General features: G+C 31.6%; 1 protein-coding gene across 1 annotated transcript; it reads left to right on the top strand.

Moving 5' to 3' along the window:
- Positions 1-642: 642 nt before the first annotated feature.
- LOC130967026 (uncharacterized) lies at positions 643-1386 on the top strand. The gene has a single exon (XM_057891848.1). The coding sequence runs from the start codon at positions 643-645 to the stop codon at positions 1384-1386; it is 744 nt and encodes a 247-aa protein (XP_057747831.1).
- Positions 1387-16268: the final 14882 nt, after the last annotated feature.

Genomic DNA, 16268 nt, shown 5'->3' on the forward strand with positions numbered 1-16268 from the left:
GCTTATTAAAAGTAAAGAAAAATGGAGCATAGGCAAAGGAAGTGGAGTGAAGGTATGGAGTGATAACTGGATTCATGGGTTCAACGAGCCACTCAATAGAGGAGGTATTGACAATCAAAGAGTAGAAGAACTACTAACATCCTCTAGAGAATGGGATAGAGCGAAAATCTAAAGGAGTTTTCCCCCAGTTGTAACAGAAAAAATACTCCAAACTTCAGTAAGCAAGATCTCTAAAGAGGACAGGTTATTGTGGCTCTTCAGGAAGGATGGAGAATTCACAACCAAAACAGCTTACTATGTGGCAAAAAAAGTAGAAGACGAAAAAAGTCGCTACAACAGCCCATCATCAAGCTCAGTGTTCAAAGAACTATGGGAACGGATTTGGAACATAAAGGCACCCCAAAAAATCAAAATGTTCCTGTGGAAGGTCGCACACAACATCATTCCGGTAAGAGCAAATTTAAAAAAAAGAGATTATTGACTAATAGTGTTTGTCCGATCTGTTTGCAAGAGGAAGAGACCAGTGAACATACTCTCTTGCTCTGCGAATGGACTAGAGCAGTGTAGTTTGGCTCACAGTCACAATATACGCCAACAAACCAAAATGTCAGATCAGTGGGACAATGGCTACAACAAATGTACATGAAGTGTAAAGAAGCCAGCAGAGCGGAAGCAGACCAGAATTGGATTAGAATTGGCATCACTATGTGGACAATATGGAAGGCTAGGAACAACCACGTGTACAATAACATAGAGCCTAACCCAGAGTCTACCATCAATCATGCAATAATAATAGAGAAAGAGTACAATAGCCTAATAAAAGAAAACATCTCCAAAGTTAGAGAAGACAACAAAGGGAGGCCATTACCTGTCATTTGGAGACCCCCTCCCCATAGCTGGCTCAAGGTAAACTCTGATGCTGCTTTTTCCATTGGAACCAAGTCAGGGGCAATAGCTTCAGTGATCAGAGACCATACAGAAAAAATCCTGGGGGGATCTGTAACAGTGATTCAAGCAAACTCAAGCCTATCAGCAGAAGCACAAGCATTAAGGGAAGTTGTAATTCTAGTGAAAAATTTAAATATTCAAAAAGCCATCATTGAAACAGATAGTTTGCAGATTATTCAGACTCTCAAATCAGGGGTTACAATTTGGGAAATAGACCCAATCATTCAAGACATAATTTCTATTCAAAAAAGACTTTCAAACTGTGGTTTCACCTGGACCCCTCAAGAAGGAAACAGACTGGCCCATTCATTAGCAGCTTTGAAACTCAAAAATCAACTTCCTGCTATTTGGCCAACAACTCCCCCGCCTCAAATTGCAGACATCATCAGAAGGAAAAGAATTGGACTGCTTCTCCAAAATTCTCATCAGCAAACCTGAAGGCATAGTTAGAGCAGTCAATAGAGCTCACCTTGCAAGCATGACCTGATCTATGTTATATATAAATAAATAATTACAATATATATGTATATATGTATATAATCGATTTAAAAAAAAAAGAAAAAAAAAAGAAAATTTTGAAGTTAAGATCTTCCTATCGAGAATTGGGTCGTAATCAAACAAAAAAAATACATATATATATATATATATATATTATATTTATATATTAAAAATATATATCATCATTATTATTATTATTATTATTATTATTATTATTATTATTATTATTATTATTATTATTATTATACAAAATAATATATATTATTAAAAAAAGAAAAAGTTAATTGGCATGTTAAGGGGATTGAGGATTGGAACAATTGAGAAGGGAAGGCACCATTGCCGCAGAGAGGTTCCAACCTTCCAAACTTGTGATCCCATCATATTCCTCCTATGCCAGAGCAGTACCGCTTGTCTAGGCATCAATATTATTGGAGCTGTTGCATCGCAAGCAGCTTTCAGAAGCCTAGCATCAGTGAATCGAAGTAGCGCTCCTCAGAGACTATCCGCCTAGAAGTGTAGGAACAGGGGAGCGGTCTCTGTCTTCCTTCTTCTCCGGAAAGCTGGAGCGAACTGGGTCTTCGCCTTTTGCCAACCTGATTCAGAAACATCCTCTTTTTCTCAAAGCGTTAGCTCTGGAACTTAGCTTCTTCTGATTTAGCGCATTAGGTGAGAGTGGTTGGTTGAGAGAGAGAAGTAGTCTGTTGTTTGAATTAGGATAGTTAGGCGGGCGGGTCTGGGTCTCGGTTCTTTTTGTGTGTGGGTCGGGTGTCTGGCCTTCACCAGGTCCAAAAAAAAAGAAAGAATGAAACACCGAACCAAACATCAATCTTGAAATAAAAAATATAATCCCGTCCAAAAATAAAGAAATAAAAAATATAAGAAAAGCAGCTTTTGTTCTTACTTTGTTTTTTGTCCTGAAATATCTGGTCTTACTGTAACAAACAAGTCCTTAGCATAAAGCGTGATAGTTTTTCGTTTTTTCTTTTTCCTAAAGCCCATTTGATTTCAAGTACAAATTTATAAAATGGCATTGGTGGCTGAGGCTTGCCCAATTGGCAATCACATTTGCCTCCTAGAACTGCCACATAGATTCGAATCTCTCTGGGTGCAAAAGAGTATAAGATGTGTGTGTGGGCAGGGTGCGTGTGAGGTGTGTTGTATTGACAAAAAAAAAAACAAAACAAATGGCATTCTTGTTAATGCATGGAATAAGGGACTGTCTAAGAACCACAACAATGATCTTCTTTGGAACTGAGCTGAATCAATGGCTAGAATTGAATTTATACAACAAAATATAGGAAGGTCCTCTGAATATCATTGGAAGGATTAATTCATCATGACATGTTGGTGGGTGTGGAATTGGAGGTTTTTCAGGAAGCTAATGAGAAGAGAAAAAGCAGGATGCTGGGGCCTACTAAGTACTAAGAACACATGAAGGGTTATGAATTTCTGGACTTATGGCCAAGCCAGACAGATTTTCAAAGCTTAATCCTAATTCTAAAGTAAGAGAAATTACAGAGTTCACTAATAGGCTTCGGAAACTCTTGCGTTGACTGAATGCCTAAGAATATTTTGTGTATATTACTCTATTTTTTTATTTTTTTAATATCTAAAATTATAAGAAATATGACATGAATTACGATGATAAGTATTTTATATTTTTACTAAGGATTTGTTTGGATGCTTAAAATTTTTTTTTTGAGTTATTTTTTTAAAAGATGTTATAAAAAGGGCTGGTAGTAGAGGTGGATAAAGCCCGGTCTAGAGGAATGGAAGTTGTTGGCGAAGAACGATCCTAATCCTTAGATACGATTTTTGTACGACTTAGATGCGATCTCGTGGCAAACCATATCAGGATCAATAGCCAAATCAGTGGAGTTGTTGTTATCCTCTCCAGAATGTTGGGTTGCGACCTCCAATCTCTACGTATAGGACTTCGGTGTAACACATGTTATGATTAGGACAACAATTAATTGAAAATAAATACATGTTAAACTTTATATCACATGACCTTAACTCACATAATAATCCACAAATCGCTGATCATAAAATCTCTCCTTATTCTCTCCTTCAAGGTATGAGTATACTTGAAGGTCTCTACCCTCATCGCATCACGATTCAATGACTTAAACTACAAATATTGAAACAATATATTAGGTAATCGATGCAATATGATTTAAGAAATTTTAAGAATTTATAGATAAAACAAATTAGAAATTATTAGTTTTAGATATATTATACATTTCATAACTGTTAATACAACATTTACTACAAGGTAGGCGGCAGAAGGCGGCGCCATTTTAGAAGCGGTTTTTAAATCAGCTGCTATCTATCGATTTAGTAGCGGTTAACGCAGTCATTTTAAAGAAAGCTGCAATACATTTTATTTTTCTCATAACTTCGCCCCTTCTTTTCCTAAATCTCAATCTCATATGTGTTTACCCTAATAATTACCAGAGCTCTCTCTCTCTCTCTCTTTCTCTCTCTCTCTCTCTCTTCCATCATTGTCTTTGTTGTGGTCTCGAGATTTCTCAACGGCGTTCTCTGTACGCCTTGCTCCTCTGCTTCCTCTGCTCTGCTAGGTTTTCTCGCCGTCTCCTCTAAGCTGTGCATGAGCGTCCTGCCAGCGTCGCCTCCAACCTCCATTAGCTCTACCAGTGGCCATCGCAAGGTCTTTTCCTTCTTCCTTTCTTTATTTATTTGGTATTTCGTTTATTCTTTCTTTCTTTTTTGTCAAGGTTTTCGTGTTTTTACAAGAGGAGAAGTGCCCCCTTACGCATTCCAAACGATGCTTCTATCCCAGATCTGCTCGCTACTGACGTACCACTTGGTTAGATTATGCATTTATTTAACTTGGATCAGATTTCTTTCTCTATTATTTGGTTCCAAATCCATTCCTTTTTCTTTTCGATTTGGTTTCAATATACACTTTTTTTTTCTTGCCAAGAACACAGAACAAAAGACGGTGAAGCAAAATCCAATCCGCCAACGACGCATCGATGCCGCTGCGTCGCCCTGCACTTTCAGTTTGTGGGTCTTCCTTGTTCACCATCACTGCTCTGTTCCACCCTCTCCTCTTATCTGGTTTGTTCTTCACTCCTTGGGTCTCTAATTTTTTTTCTTTTCTATTTGGATGTCAATTTCAGTCTTTTGATAATTTGTGATGATTATCACTTAACAATTTAGTTATTGATTTTTACCTAATAATACATTTAATTTAATCCCTAATTAAAAATTGGTTGGACTATTGGCAAAGAATAAAGAGCTCCCACGGTAACAGGATACATGATTTATCCTTTACTGTTTATGCTTTATTTTGGTATTTTTTATCTTTAGTTCTACCAATTGTTTGTAAAGTTGTTTGTTTAGTCTTTATAGCATTTGATATCTTCAGTGTTGATAGAAAGCAAAGCACAATCATGCCCCTTTTAGTTTGTTCACACCAGTCGTGGCACTAATTTGATTTTGATTTATGAGTTCTGCAATTGTTGCTTTAACATTGCTGCCTCCTTTTGCCAAAACTAGATAATAATAACCAATGGAAAAGGTCTTAGATGTTAAAGGTGTAAACCCCGCGAAAAATCGGTAAATTATTGGCTAATAAATCGAACTTTTATTAGGAAAGCTAAAAATACAAAACTAATATCAAAATAGGATAAAGCTCGTCAAAACGAGAATTTTGATACCAATTTCAAAAATTTGGCCCAAAAATTGGACCGGAAGGGCCGAACCAATTGAACCGAGGCCCAAATCGGGCCTGTGGGTTCAACCGGACCCATAACATAAATGAAGCAGCAACTTCATCTTCTCCATTTCACAAAGCAACGAAACACACACAGCAAGGGGGAGGAGATGAAACCTAACCCTCACGTTTCCTTCTTACCACCATAACTCCTCCGTCTGGGCTCCGATCGCCGCACTGTTCGCGGCCACGCGCTCAGCGTGTCAAGCTCTACCTTTCTATCCGAATAATTTTATTGGTAAGTCCCCTATTCAGTTCAGAATCCCTACCCCTCTTTCCTTGGTAAACTTGAAACTTATGGTGAATCTTTGCCAATTTCCATGTTCTAGGTTCAAGTTAGCTTCCGAAACTTGTGGGCTTAAGCCATTGAGCATATGGGTATGGTAAGGACACTCTAACCCTAGCTCAACCTTATTTTTGGTAATAGAAAATCGAATTGGAACATATATATGTGTATTAGGTGTAGTTAAGAGGGTGTTTATGCTTTGGACTTGAATTTGGATTACTTGGAACTTTGTTGGTGACAAGGCTTACTTTGGGGCTGTTTGATTGAGCTTGGAGGGGGCTGTGATTTTGTGTTGAGAGGCTGCCTTGGGTGAATTAAGTGATTGGCCAAAGTATAGTTTAAGTTTCGTACGTTTAATATTTACGGTGTTGCAAAAACTTAGGTTAGAAGAACCATAGGATAGGTTGAATTTGTTAATGGCATTTAATGAGTAGCTTTGTGTTGTTGTTGGTATAAATGTTGATGAACATTAAATGGGATGATGATGTTATTAATTCCATGTTGTTGGACTTGCTTATAATGGGTTGTGTTGATATTGTTATTGATGAGTTATGATTGGTAATTGTCAATGACAAGTTATTATGTTAAGTTGATGGGTTAATGTGTATGAAGGGTTGATTTTGCTAATGGCATTTAAATTGGTATATTGATGGGAGATTGATAAATATATGGTGTAAGTTGGTATATGTGAAATGTTGATATGAACAATGAAGGGTTGTTGATGTATGAGGTAAAAGTGAGTAATTATCAATGATTGAGGTTGGTTAAGTTGATTAAAGTTATTATTGGCAATGGTTGTTGATGAATTGAATGGATATGGTATTACAATGTAGGTTTATATGGTAAGAAAGTTAAGTTGGTGAAAATGAGGTTTTATTGAAAGTGGTTAAAACCAAATTTTGATGAACTTTGGACATCCATAATTTACTCCTCAAATTCTTGATTGATTTATGGTTTGTTGCAAGTAAAAGATGGTTTTAAGAACTCTTGATTGATATCAATTTTGTGAAAAATAGAATTTTGTAGAGAAAGTTATGGATGTTGCAAGTTTGAGGTATAAAACTGTGTTGCAGGGTGGTAAAATCTGGTTGCAGTATGCTTCTGAGCATTCTGCCCATTCTTTTTTTCAAAAACACGCCCACCTGCGCGTGCGCATGGCTCACGCGTGTGTGGAATTTTCGCGACGCCTGCGCGAGAAGCGTGCGTACGCGTGTGTGCATATTCATGCGTACGCATGACTCACGCGTACGCGTAACTTGATGTACACCCACGCGTGCGCGTGGCTTGCGCGAATGCGCGGATGCTGCCTGCTGCAAAAATCAGTTTTGGCTGTTTTTAAAACCAATTTTCCACTTCTAAACCTTCATTTTCTTCCCTTTAAGGCTTAAAGTATAGTTCTAGGTCCAATAGACAAAAGAAGCTAGGAAAACAAGATAACTTGAGGGTGAAGAAAGTTGTAAACGGTGACTTTTATGAAGAAAATGAGAATGTTAATGAGGTCTAAAGTTAAGGCTTGCCATTTGATGATGTATTATGATCATTGTTTTGGCTTATGAATAAAGATATCTGAGATATGAGTGTCCTTGGGTAAGAACTGTGGCTCGCCACCACGTGTTTCAGGTTAAATCTCAATACTCTGTTGACCCTACGTCGTAAGGGTGACCGGGCATGTATAAATTTCCGGGTATGGATAGCCTCCATTGAGTGTTTATATGATGAATGAATGTGAACTCTATGCATAGACTCTTGGAGATGCGCGACGGGGGACAGTCTAAGGTTTTCGGACTTGTTGGGTTAGCTGGATAACCGACAGATGGGCCCCATCAGTCATAGGACAGGCATGCATCATATGCATTTGTTTGTTTTGATTGCTATGCATTTTTTGGATATGCCTAATTGATATATATCACCTGTTATCTGTCATACTTGCTATTTGTACTATCTGCTCATTACTTGTACGTGAACTTGTCTAGTTGCCTATTTTTGTTGCATTATGAATATCGGAGAAAAAAAGGAGGAAATGGAGAGGTGGTTTGGTGTTAATTTAAGGTTGAAATTGGGTAAATTAGATATATTTAGAATACCTACCCTTGTTGATAGCTTCTGTTTAGTACTAAGTTGGATAATTATGTAAAGGAGTTCTAGGATTGCCTATGGCATTCTTAGGATCATATTTATTATACGCGTGGCACTTTTACCATACTGAGAACCTTCGGTTCTCATTCCATATTGTATTGTTGTTTTCATATGCAGGTCGAGAGGCTCCTCGTTAGGCGTCTGGATCTTGGAAAACAAAGTAGTCATTGGGTGTATCTTGGTTTTCTGTTTGCATATATATATATTTAGCTTACTCTCCAAGTAACTTGTGTATGCTGCTCCTCTTAGAGGTTGAAGGAGAGATAGGAGTTTACCTTGGTATTTTAGTGTGTTTTGGGGATACTTTTGAATGTTTATATGTATATATATCTCCGCTGGCCAGCCTTAGCTTCACAGGCTGAGTCAGGGGCTAGTTATACTATTTCTTTGGCTTTATTCTTCTGCTTATCTTTATCATGTTCCTATTAGGTTTCTTAGCACGCAAGTAATCCTATTCCTTGAGCGTTGCATTTTTTTTTATTTTGCGATTTTTTTTATTACCCGTTTTGTTTCAAGGCTCCTAGTATATTATTTCTTTCAATATTATATGTATATCTTTACTGTTTAGAGGTCTGTAATACCACACTACCTCTGTTCTATGACTTAAGCGTAAAACACTGTGTAGTAGGGTGTTACAAAAGGACTATGATGATAACACAAAGTATTGAGGTTTGGAAGGTTGCTGTTGACACAAAGTCTTGAAGATGATCCAAAGTATGGGAAGCTTGCTAACTTTGTACCCTTAACTAAGTATAGGTACATTTGGTTGATAGTGTTTTTGTTTATTTTAACTTTTTGTCTAGTTAATTTGTTGCTTGCAAAAATATCTCATGCAATTCGCTTATGCTTATTTGTTTACAATGATTTTCTACTTAAAAATTTTTTTGTGCTATTTCACTTCTCAAATACCTTACACTTTGTTAATCATGAAATCCCGTTGAGTTATTTCATTTATGAATTTTGTTTCTTGTATTAGTCATACTTTAAAAGAATGCCCCATCTCTCTCATTTTCTCTTATGCTTTTTGTCACAAGTTATGCAAAAAAAAATTAAGGGAAACTATTATTTTATACAAAAGCAGCAGCCTACTAATTAAGCAAGAAAATTAGGGTTCCCCATCCCTCTTTGCTTGCTATGCTTCTCCGACAGCACAAGAAGAGGGAGGAAGTTCAGTTTCCAAAAAAAAAAAACAAGAAACAATTAATCTCTATTTTCTTCTTATAATGATATGAATTGTCTATTGAAAGTTATTAGTCTCCATCATCAACACCTCCTACTTTTTGAGTTCTAACTCTTTATATAAGCCATAAACTTTGCTCCAAACGCACCACGTTCCTTGGCTTCTCCATTCACACAACACCATTTGGTACATCCCATATATACTCTTTTCCCTTTTTAAGTAAACGTTACATTAATTAGATAACATATGAATTATCATTTGTTTAATTAAGTTTTGGAGCTGTTGACTCTAAATAAGGTGTTGCACTACTACTACTATGCATTTTTTCCTTTTTCTGCATGCTAATAATTACAATGTATGTGGATCTTTGAGTTATTTTTGCATGCTATTGTTATTAGTAGTAATAAGCATGTTGTGTGGGAATTAATATTCAATGAATAAGCGTGTGAGTGATGAGGCAATAGGGATTATTAATATTTTTTAATATGTAGACACCACTTTGTTGATGATTATTGCAGTGTATGGATTATGCGAGTATCATGATGATAATTGATAAGTTATTTTTAAGTAATTAATTTCTTATTTCTAAGTAATAAATTTCTTCTGCTAATTAATATTACTTTGTTTGCAGACTCAAATTTTGTGGCATCTCTTGTGTATGCTTTCATGGGAACCTCAAGAGATATTGCAATAAGACTTGTAGCTGTGGTGTCTCTCTTGCTTGGGAGTTTGCTTTCTAGAGAGATCAGTGACACCAAAAGTCATGACTACGTGCACCTTTGCATTGATTGCTACCTTCTTTGTAGGAGTCACTAAATTAGTACTTGGAGTTTGCAGGTATATACAATATTAGATAGAACTTAACTATGCAAAAGGTTCATTTTCATTCATATATACATTGTCCTTTTTGTTGGTGCTTTGCCTAAAGTATTGTGATTTCATGAATGGTTATTATAGGCTTGGTTTTTTCATAGATTTCCTATCTCATGCTGCCACTGTGGGCTTCATGGCTGGAGCTACCATTACTACTGTACTGCAACAGCTTAAAGGTCTGCTTGGCATAAAAGACTTTATCACAAAAACTGATATTATTTCTGTAATGCATTCGGTTTGGAGTAATGAGCACCATGGAATAAATCTTTTCATCTTGCTTTATATTTTTATATGTTTTAGTATATTTAGATGATGAACAAGCTCATAAATAATAATTGTATATATATTAATACTTGTCCCTATAAGTTTGTTATTCTTAGTAAAAAAAGGTGAATGGAGATTCAACATAGATTATAGTGCATTAAAATAAGTTAGCAGTGACTAAAAATTCCGGTAATTATAGATTTTGTGTTGATACTTGCTAGATGAATCAAGCTGCTATTGCTATTGTATTATCTAATTTGGATCTTTAATAGGATCATTATTAAATTTGTTATTACTTGTGATATTTTAGCCATTTTTAGTCTGCTTTTATTTTTGTGTTCGTCTATATGTAGAAGTAATATAATTGAGTAGTTTTATGAAGCCAACATTTCTTTTAATATAAATGTGAAAATTGTGGGGTTATAAATCACTGCAATTTTTTAAAATTGCCTTCAAAATTGCAGCGGTTTACAAATCACTGCAATTTTTTTAAAAACCTGTCAGCCAAATTGCGGTGGTTTTAATCCTATTTTGCAGAGGTTGTGCCTAGGGAGAATTGGTGTTTGTAATCAAGAATGATTATAGTGAAATTTCGTCATCATTGTGATGGAGACTGGATGTAGGCTGCACCGCACTTAGCAGCTGAACCAGGATATATCTGGGTGTGATTTTCTCTCTCTTCTACTCTATTTCTATTTCTGCTGCACAGGAGATAAAACTGAAAAATATCTCGTGTCGGGTCACGAGATAAAAAGAAAAAGTCTCGTGGCTGGGAACGAGACAAAAATCAAAAAGTCTCCAGAAGTTATTTCAAAGACTAGCAAGTGTTATCAAGTGAAAAAGGGGCTACGATTCAACCCCCCTTCTCTTAGCCACTGAAAATCATCAAATATATATCAAATTAACAACTATAATTAAAAAAACTAATACTACATGGCCAGCAAATATTATTATTTTTAACTTATAAATACTGAATTAATACAATTTGTACCTACGTTTTTTAGAATTTACACAATTAAAAAGATAATAATTTAGTGTTTGTGTTGGTTAAATAATAACCAAAAATACTAAAAATTGTTAACCTTCAAGAGTTTCTCTAATTTAAATTTAGTTGTTCGGTGTAATTTATAAAAATTACCTTATTAACGGCCATAATTTATGAAAATTATAAGTACAATAATATTAATAATAAAGAATAAAAAATAATTGAATGAATCATATATATATATATATAAAGAAATAATTATAATAAAAAATAATTAATATGTAAATATATATATATAAAGAAATAATTATAATAAAAAATAATTAATATATACGTATTTACGTATAATTAATATATAGTATACATAAATAAAAAATATTTAAAATTATATGAATAAAATAATATATCATGAGAATATAGAAATTATTAATTACACAATAAATATATACATATACATAAAAAATTATAATTAATTTTTTATTTTACAAATCAATCACATGAAATTAGAATAATTTATTCTGAAAATAGATAATTACAAACTCAGATGTGAGGAATTGGATGGAGCAATTTGCATGGCATCTAATGAAGGGTGGTTACTTCTATTCAATAAGGGGTCCATGTTTTTCTTCTGTCCTTTCTCTAGAACAAGAATCGATCTTCCAAACTATCCTTTAATTTATTGGAGCTATCAGAATCATACGTGACAACTTTTTCTTCGGCTCCTACTCGCCACGATTGCGTTGTGGCTGTAGCCACCAAGAACAATGCTAAAAGTAGCAGCAAATTGGAGTTACGGTTGGAGTATGAACGTGAAGAGTGTTCTGGGTGAACTTGACATGGCTATTTATCACAATGGGATTTTTCATATTTTTCATAATTCATTTAAATTACTCACATTTATTTTGATTGATAAACAGGTAACATGGAAATTATATCATTTGTTGACTGTTTCTAGGAGTACGAAATCTAAATCAATCATGTGTCAAATAAGTAATACAATCACAGTTCACTTAATCATGTCTCAAATAATTTATTATTGTTATTATATTAAAATATTAATATAATAAGATTTTTGACTAAATTTAGAGATTTATCATTATGATAATGATCATAATATTAAAAGATGATTATTTTATAATTTAATCTAAATTATTTTTGGTCATAGGATTATTAAAAATGACATTATAATCCGAAAAATCAATAAGATATTTTTAAAGTGAGTCAGTTCAATGGTCATATCTCTATATGCACCATCTATATATATAATTTAATAAATAAAATCTATTATTAATGGATAATTTAAATATACATAGAAATATATCAAATATTTCCTATTTTAAAAGCATAATTTACGATCATAACAAATTAGAATGCATAATTTTCTATCCTAATAAAGATATACATGAGAGTACTCTTGGAGTACCGTATATATACTTAAATTATAGAAATATTAATTTATATGTTTATCTAAATTATCTATTAATATTCATCCAATGAAGATCATTATATATATTGATTTTTTCGGATATAATGTCTTTTTAATAATCCTATGACCAAGAATAATTTAGATTTAATTATAAAAGATTCATCTCTTAATATTATGATCACTATCACAGTGATAAATCTCTAAATTTAATCAAGGATCCTATTATATTAACATTTTAATATAATTAGTATATGTTCTCGTACCCTGTACGGGATAATACATAAAATTATATAAAAAATTCATTAAAAAATTATATAAAATATATAGTAATTATTATTATAAATATTTACAAAGTTGTAATTAAAATCAAACTCTCAGAATTTTTAATATTAAAAATAATTAGTATTTGTCTTAATCAATTTGAGTTTGTTGAGTGGTCATTTTACTCGTCCGTTTAAACAACTATTAGGAGTTAGAATCTCGTCTTATGATAGCAATCCATTGGTTAGTGATAAACTCTTAATAAATGGAACATTAATATGTGGTTAGACTTAGCAGGAGTACCCAAATACGCGAATACCCGACCCGTCCATATCAAGGGAAATGGATCCTCTCAATTTTTTTAACAATTGAGAGAGTAAAATGTGATCTCTCACCATTAATTGTTATAAGTGGGACCAAGAGAAAACATGAGAGAGAGTGTATTGAAGAGTTATAAATCATACTTTACTCCCTCAATTTTTGTCAACAATTTAGAGAATTCATTCCCCATACCTAATTGGGAAGGATAATAACTTGACCCAAGTCGGGACAGATTTTGCTCAGGACAGGACATGGTCGAATTTAGGGTGTATCTGCCCCGGATATATACATATAAACACTTTTTAGAAATTAAGATTTGCCTTACATCATGGATTTAGTTATTCATAGCTTCAGTCCACAGTTTATAGCCATGCCAGAGAAACCTAGCCATCTTCACCTAGAATCTTCTTCTTCTCGCCTTTTTCATAAAAAACCTCATAGCTCCCGTCGACGTTGTTGCTGATCCCTATAAGTTCTTCTCTTCTTTTTCCACAAATCCATCACTTAGTCACCATCAGTCCAAGCATTGCCGTTACAGATTTATGTGAGTTTGTTACCGCATAAAATAGAATTTTTATTCAAGTTGGGCCAGTTGAAAATAGGCATGCATGAGATCATTTATGGTTCTTTGATCTATGTGGTTGAGTATTTTAGTATGGTGATCATTGTGGTTTCGTTGCGACACTAATGTGATAAAAGTTGCGGTAATTTCATAACTAATATGAGACAGACCAGATTATTAAAGTAATAAGGGAAATAACATTCAGATGTGCGCATAAAGATTATAAGATGTGATTATTTCAGAAAAATATATATGTATAGCCCAAGTGAAAGGTTGTTAGGAAATTATTATTTCTTAATATATTTATGGACAATATATATATATATATATATATATATATATATATATATATATATATATATATATATCAATTATAATTGAAAATTAAGTAATTTCACATTAAATGACTTATATAACAGTGATATCATTTATTGTCATAAATGTTAAATTAAATAAGTCATTATTAATTTTGATTTGGGTAAATGAGATTAAAATAAGAGATACTATTTTATTTAAGTTTTAGGATTTAATGAGTGTCACACTCAAATATAAGTAATGACTTCATAATTTTTGTTCCCACACATCAAATCTGCCTCTGTAGCTCTTTTTTCACAGTGGAGTTGCAATTCAACCCTATCAAGGATACAGAAGATTTTGGTTGACGAAGATCAAAGAACCATAAGAGCCAAGCCCTCTTATCTCAATCATGCTATCGAATGAAGGGATGCTTTCACGCTTTCAGTTATATTTCTTAATGATTTAACATGGATGATCTTGAGGTTAATAAATTCTAAATTTTTTAGATAAAATATAATTTTTAGGTAATCAAATTATGATAAATAAATTTATTGATTTAAATTATATTAATGTGATCATTGGATGATAAAGAATGTTAAAAAAATAAATAAATAATATTTTAAGAGTATAGAAATATTAAAACGTCATTTCAATTTACTTTTTAATCAACGACAATAAATATCTTGAATGAATTAAATTTTAAAAGAAAATATTTACCTAAAATTATTTTATTTATTCAAAAATCTTTTGAACATACAATGGTTCAATTAGAGGTTGACTATTGAGAATTGAATATAATCTTTTTAAACTCGTATTTTTAATAAAAAGATGTACTTAGTTTTATCCATCCTAAATAATTCTATATTCACTGTTACTTATCCATCTAAATAATTCTAACATTGATATAATATTGTTTTTAGATGCAAAAAATTTAAAATATATTTATTCTATTTCAAAAATTAATATTCATATTTAATTTAGAATTTTAACAAATATGACAAAAAATATTTAACCTAAGATTTCAATAAATATGACAAAAAATAAGAACCAATAAAATATTAAAGAAAAGAAATATAAATAGAAGAAAAAAATTATTAGACAAAAGAGAAATAAATTAATAAATTTTATGTGTATATAAAAGAGGAATAAAAATAAGATATACATTACTTTATTTAATTCAGAAAGATTTACGAAAATAGAAACATAGAATAAGAAATAATAATAAAAAGAAACTAAATATCTGAATTAATATCAAAAATAAAAAGTAATAAAATAATGATAATCCATCATAATCTTAATCTTTTAATATAATTAATTAATAATAATATAATTAATCTACCATAATCTTAATATAATCTTTTAATATAATTAATTTTAATTCAATAATTCAATAAATTAAGTATAAATATGTTTAATCTAATATAAAGAAATAGTAAATTTTCAATAACTAGACATATTATATATATATATTAGGGATAAAAAGTTATTTTAAAATGAGATTATTATTAATAACATAAAAATATTAAAATTGTATTAATGTATTAATTAAAATATATTACTAGAATAAAAAATTACAAAAATTAAAATAACTAAAATTTATTAACTTTAATTGGTTAAATTAGCATAAAATAAGAAAGAGATGATTAATCAGGTTAAATAAATTAGAAAATATTATTGAGCAAAGAAAATGTCACAATAACTATATTATATTACTAAATGAAAACAATCAATTCAAATTTTTATTTAAAAGAGATAATTAAAGACCACCAATAAATAAAAATAAATGGAATATAATAAAGAATAATTTGGTAGTATAAATAATTAAATTAAATTATTATATACAATTTTTATTTTTTACTTTATTATAAGTTAAGTTAAAATTAATGATAAAAAAATTAATTTTAAATAGCTCGAATTTGTATTTTACAACATAATTAAAGCACAATTCATAAGTTTTATATTTTGTAATTAACCAACATTTTTAAATTGTTTGGTTAAGTCTTCTGTATTTTATGATTGACAAATTTTTTTTACAAAACACAAATTTGTGATGAATTATTACAATCATAATTAATTAAAAAAATTATAAAAAAAATCAAATAAAAGATAAAAAGTAGAGTAAAAATTTGTCAATTGTGATAAAAATTCTAAACATTTATATCTTATTATATAATCATTTTTTTTACTCACTTCAACTTTATTATCCCTTTGTATCCAAAAAAGTATATATATATATAATGTCATACTTATTTCAAAAAAAAAAAAACTATTCAAATACACGGTATAATGTATAATTTAAGAAAAATAAAATAAAGGTTTAATTACTCTGTTGGTCTCTATAGTTTCGCAAAATTTTTAGTTAGGTCCCTATACTTTTTTCCTTTTAATTGAGTCCTTGCACCAAATTTTTTTTAATTGAGTCCCTACACTTTTTTCCTTTTATTTGAGCATCTGCACCAATTTTTTTTTTAGTTGGGTCCCTATACAAT

Source organism: Arachis stenosperma, chromosome 3 (genome assembly GCF_014773155.1).
Source record: "Arachis stenosperma cultivar V10309 chromosome 3, arast.V10309.gnm1.PFL2, whole genome shotgun sequence".
Lineage (NCBI taxonomy): Eukaryota > Viridiplantae > Streptophyta > Magnoliopsida > Fabales > Fabaceae > Arachis > Arachis stenosperma.

Bases quoted from the DNA above. Each gene is read 5' to 3' on its own strand.
- LOC130967026 (XM_057891848.1), top strand. From the start codon at position 643: ATGAAGTGTAAAGAAGCCAGCAGAGCGGAAGCAGACCAGAATTGGATT.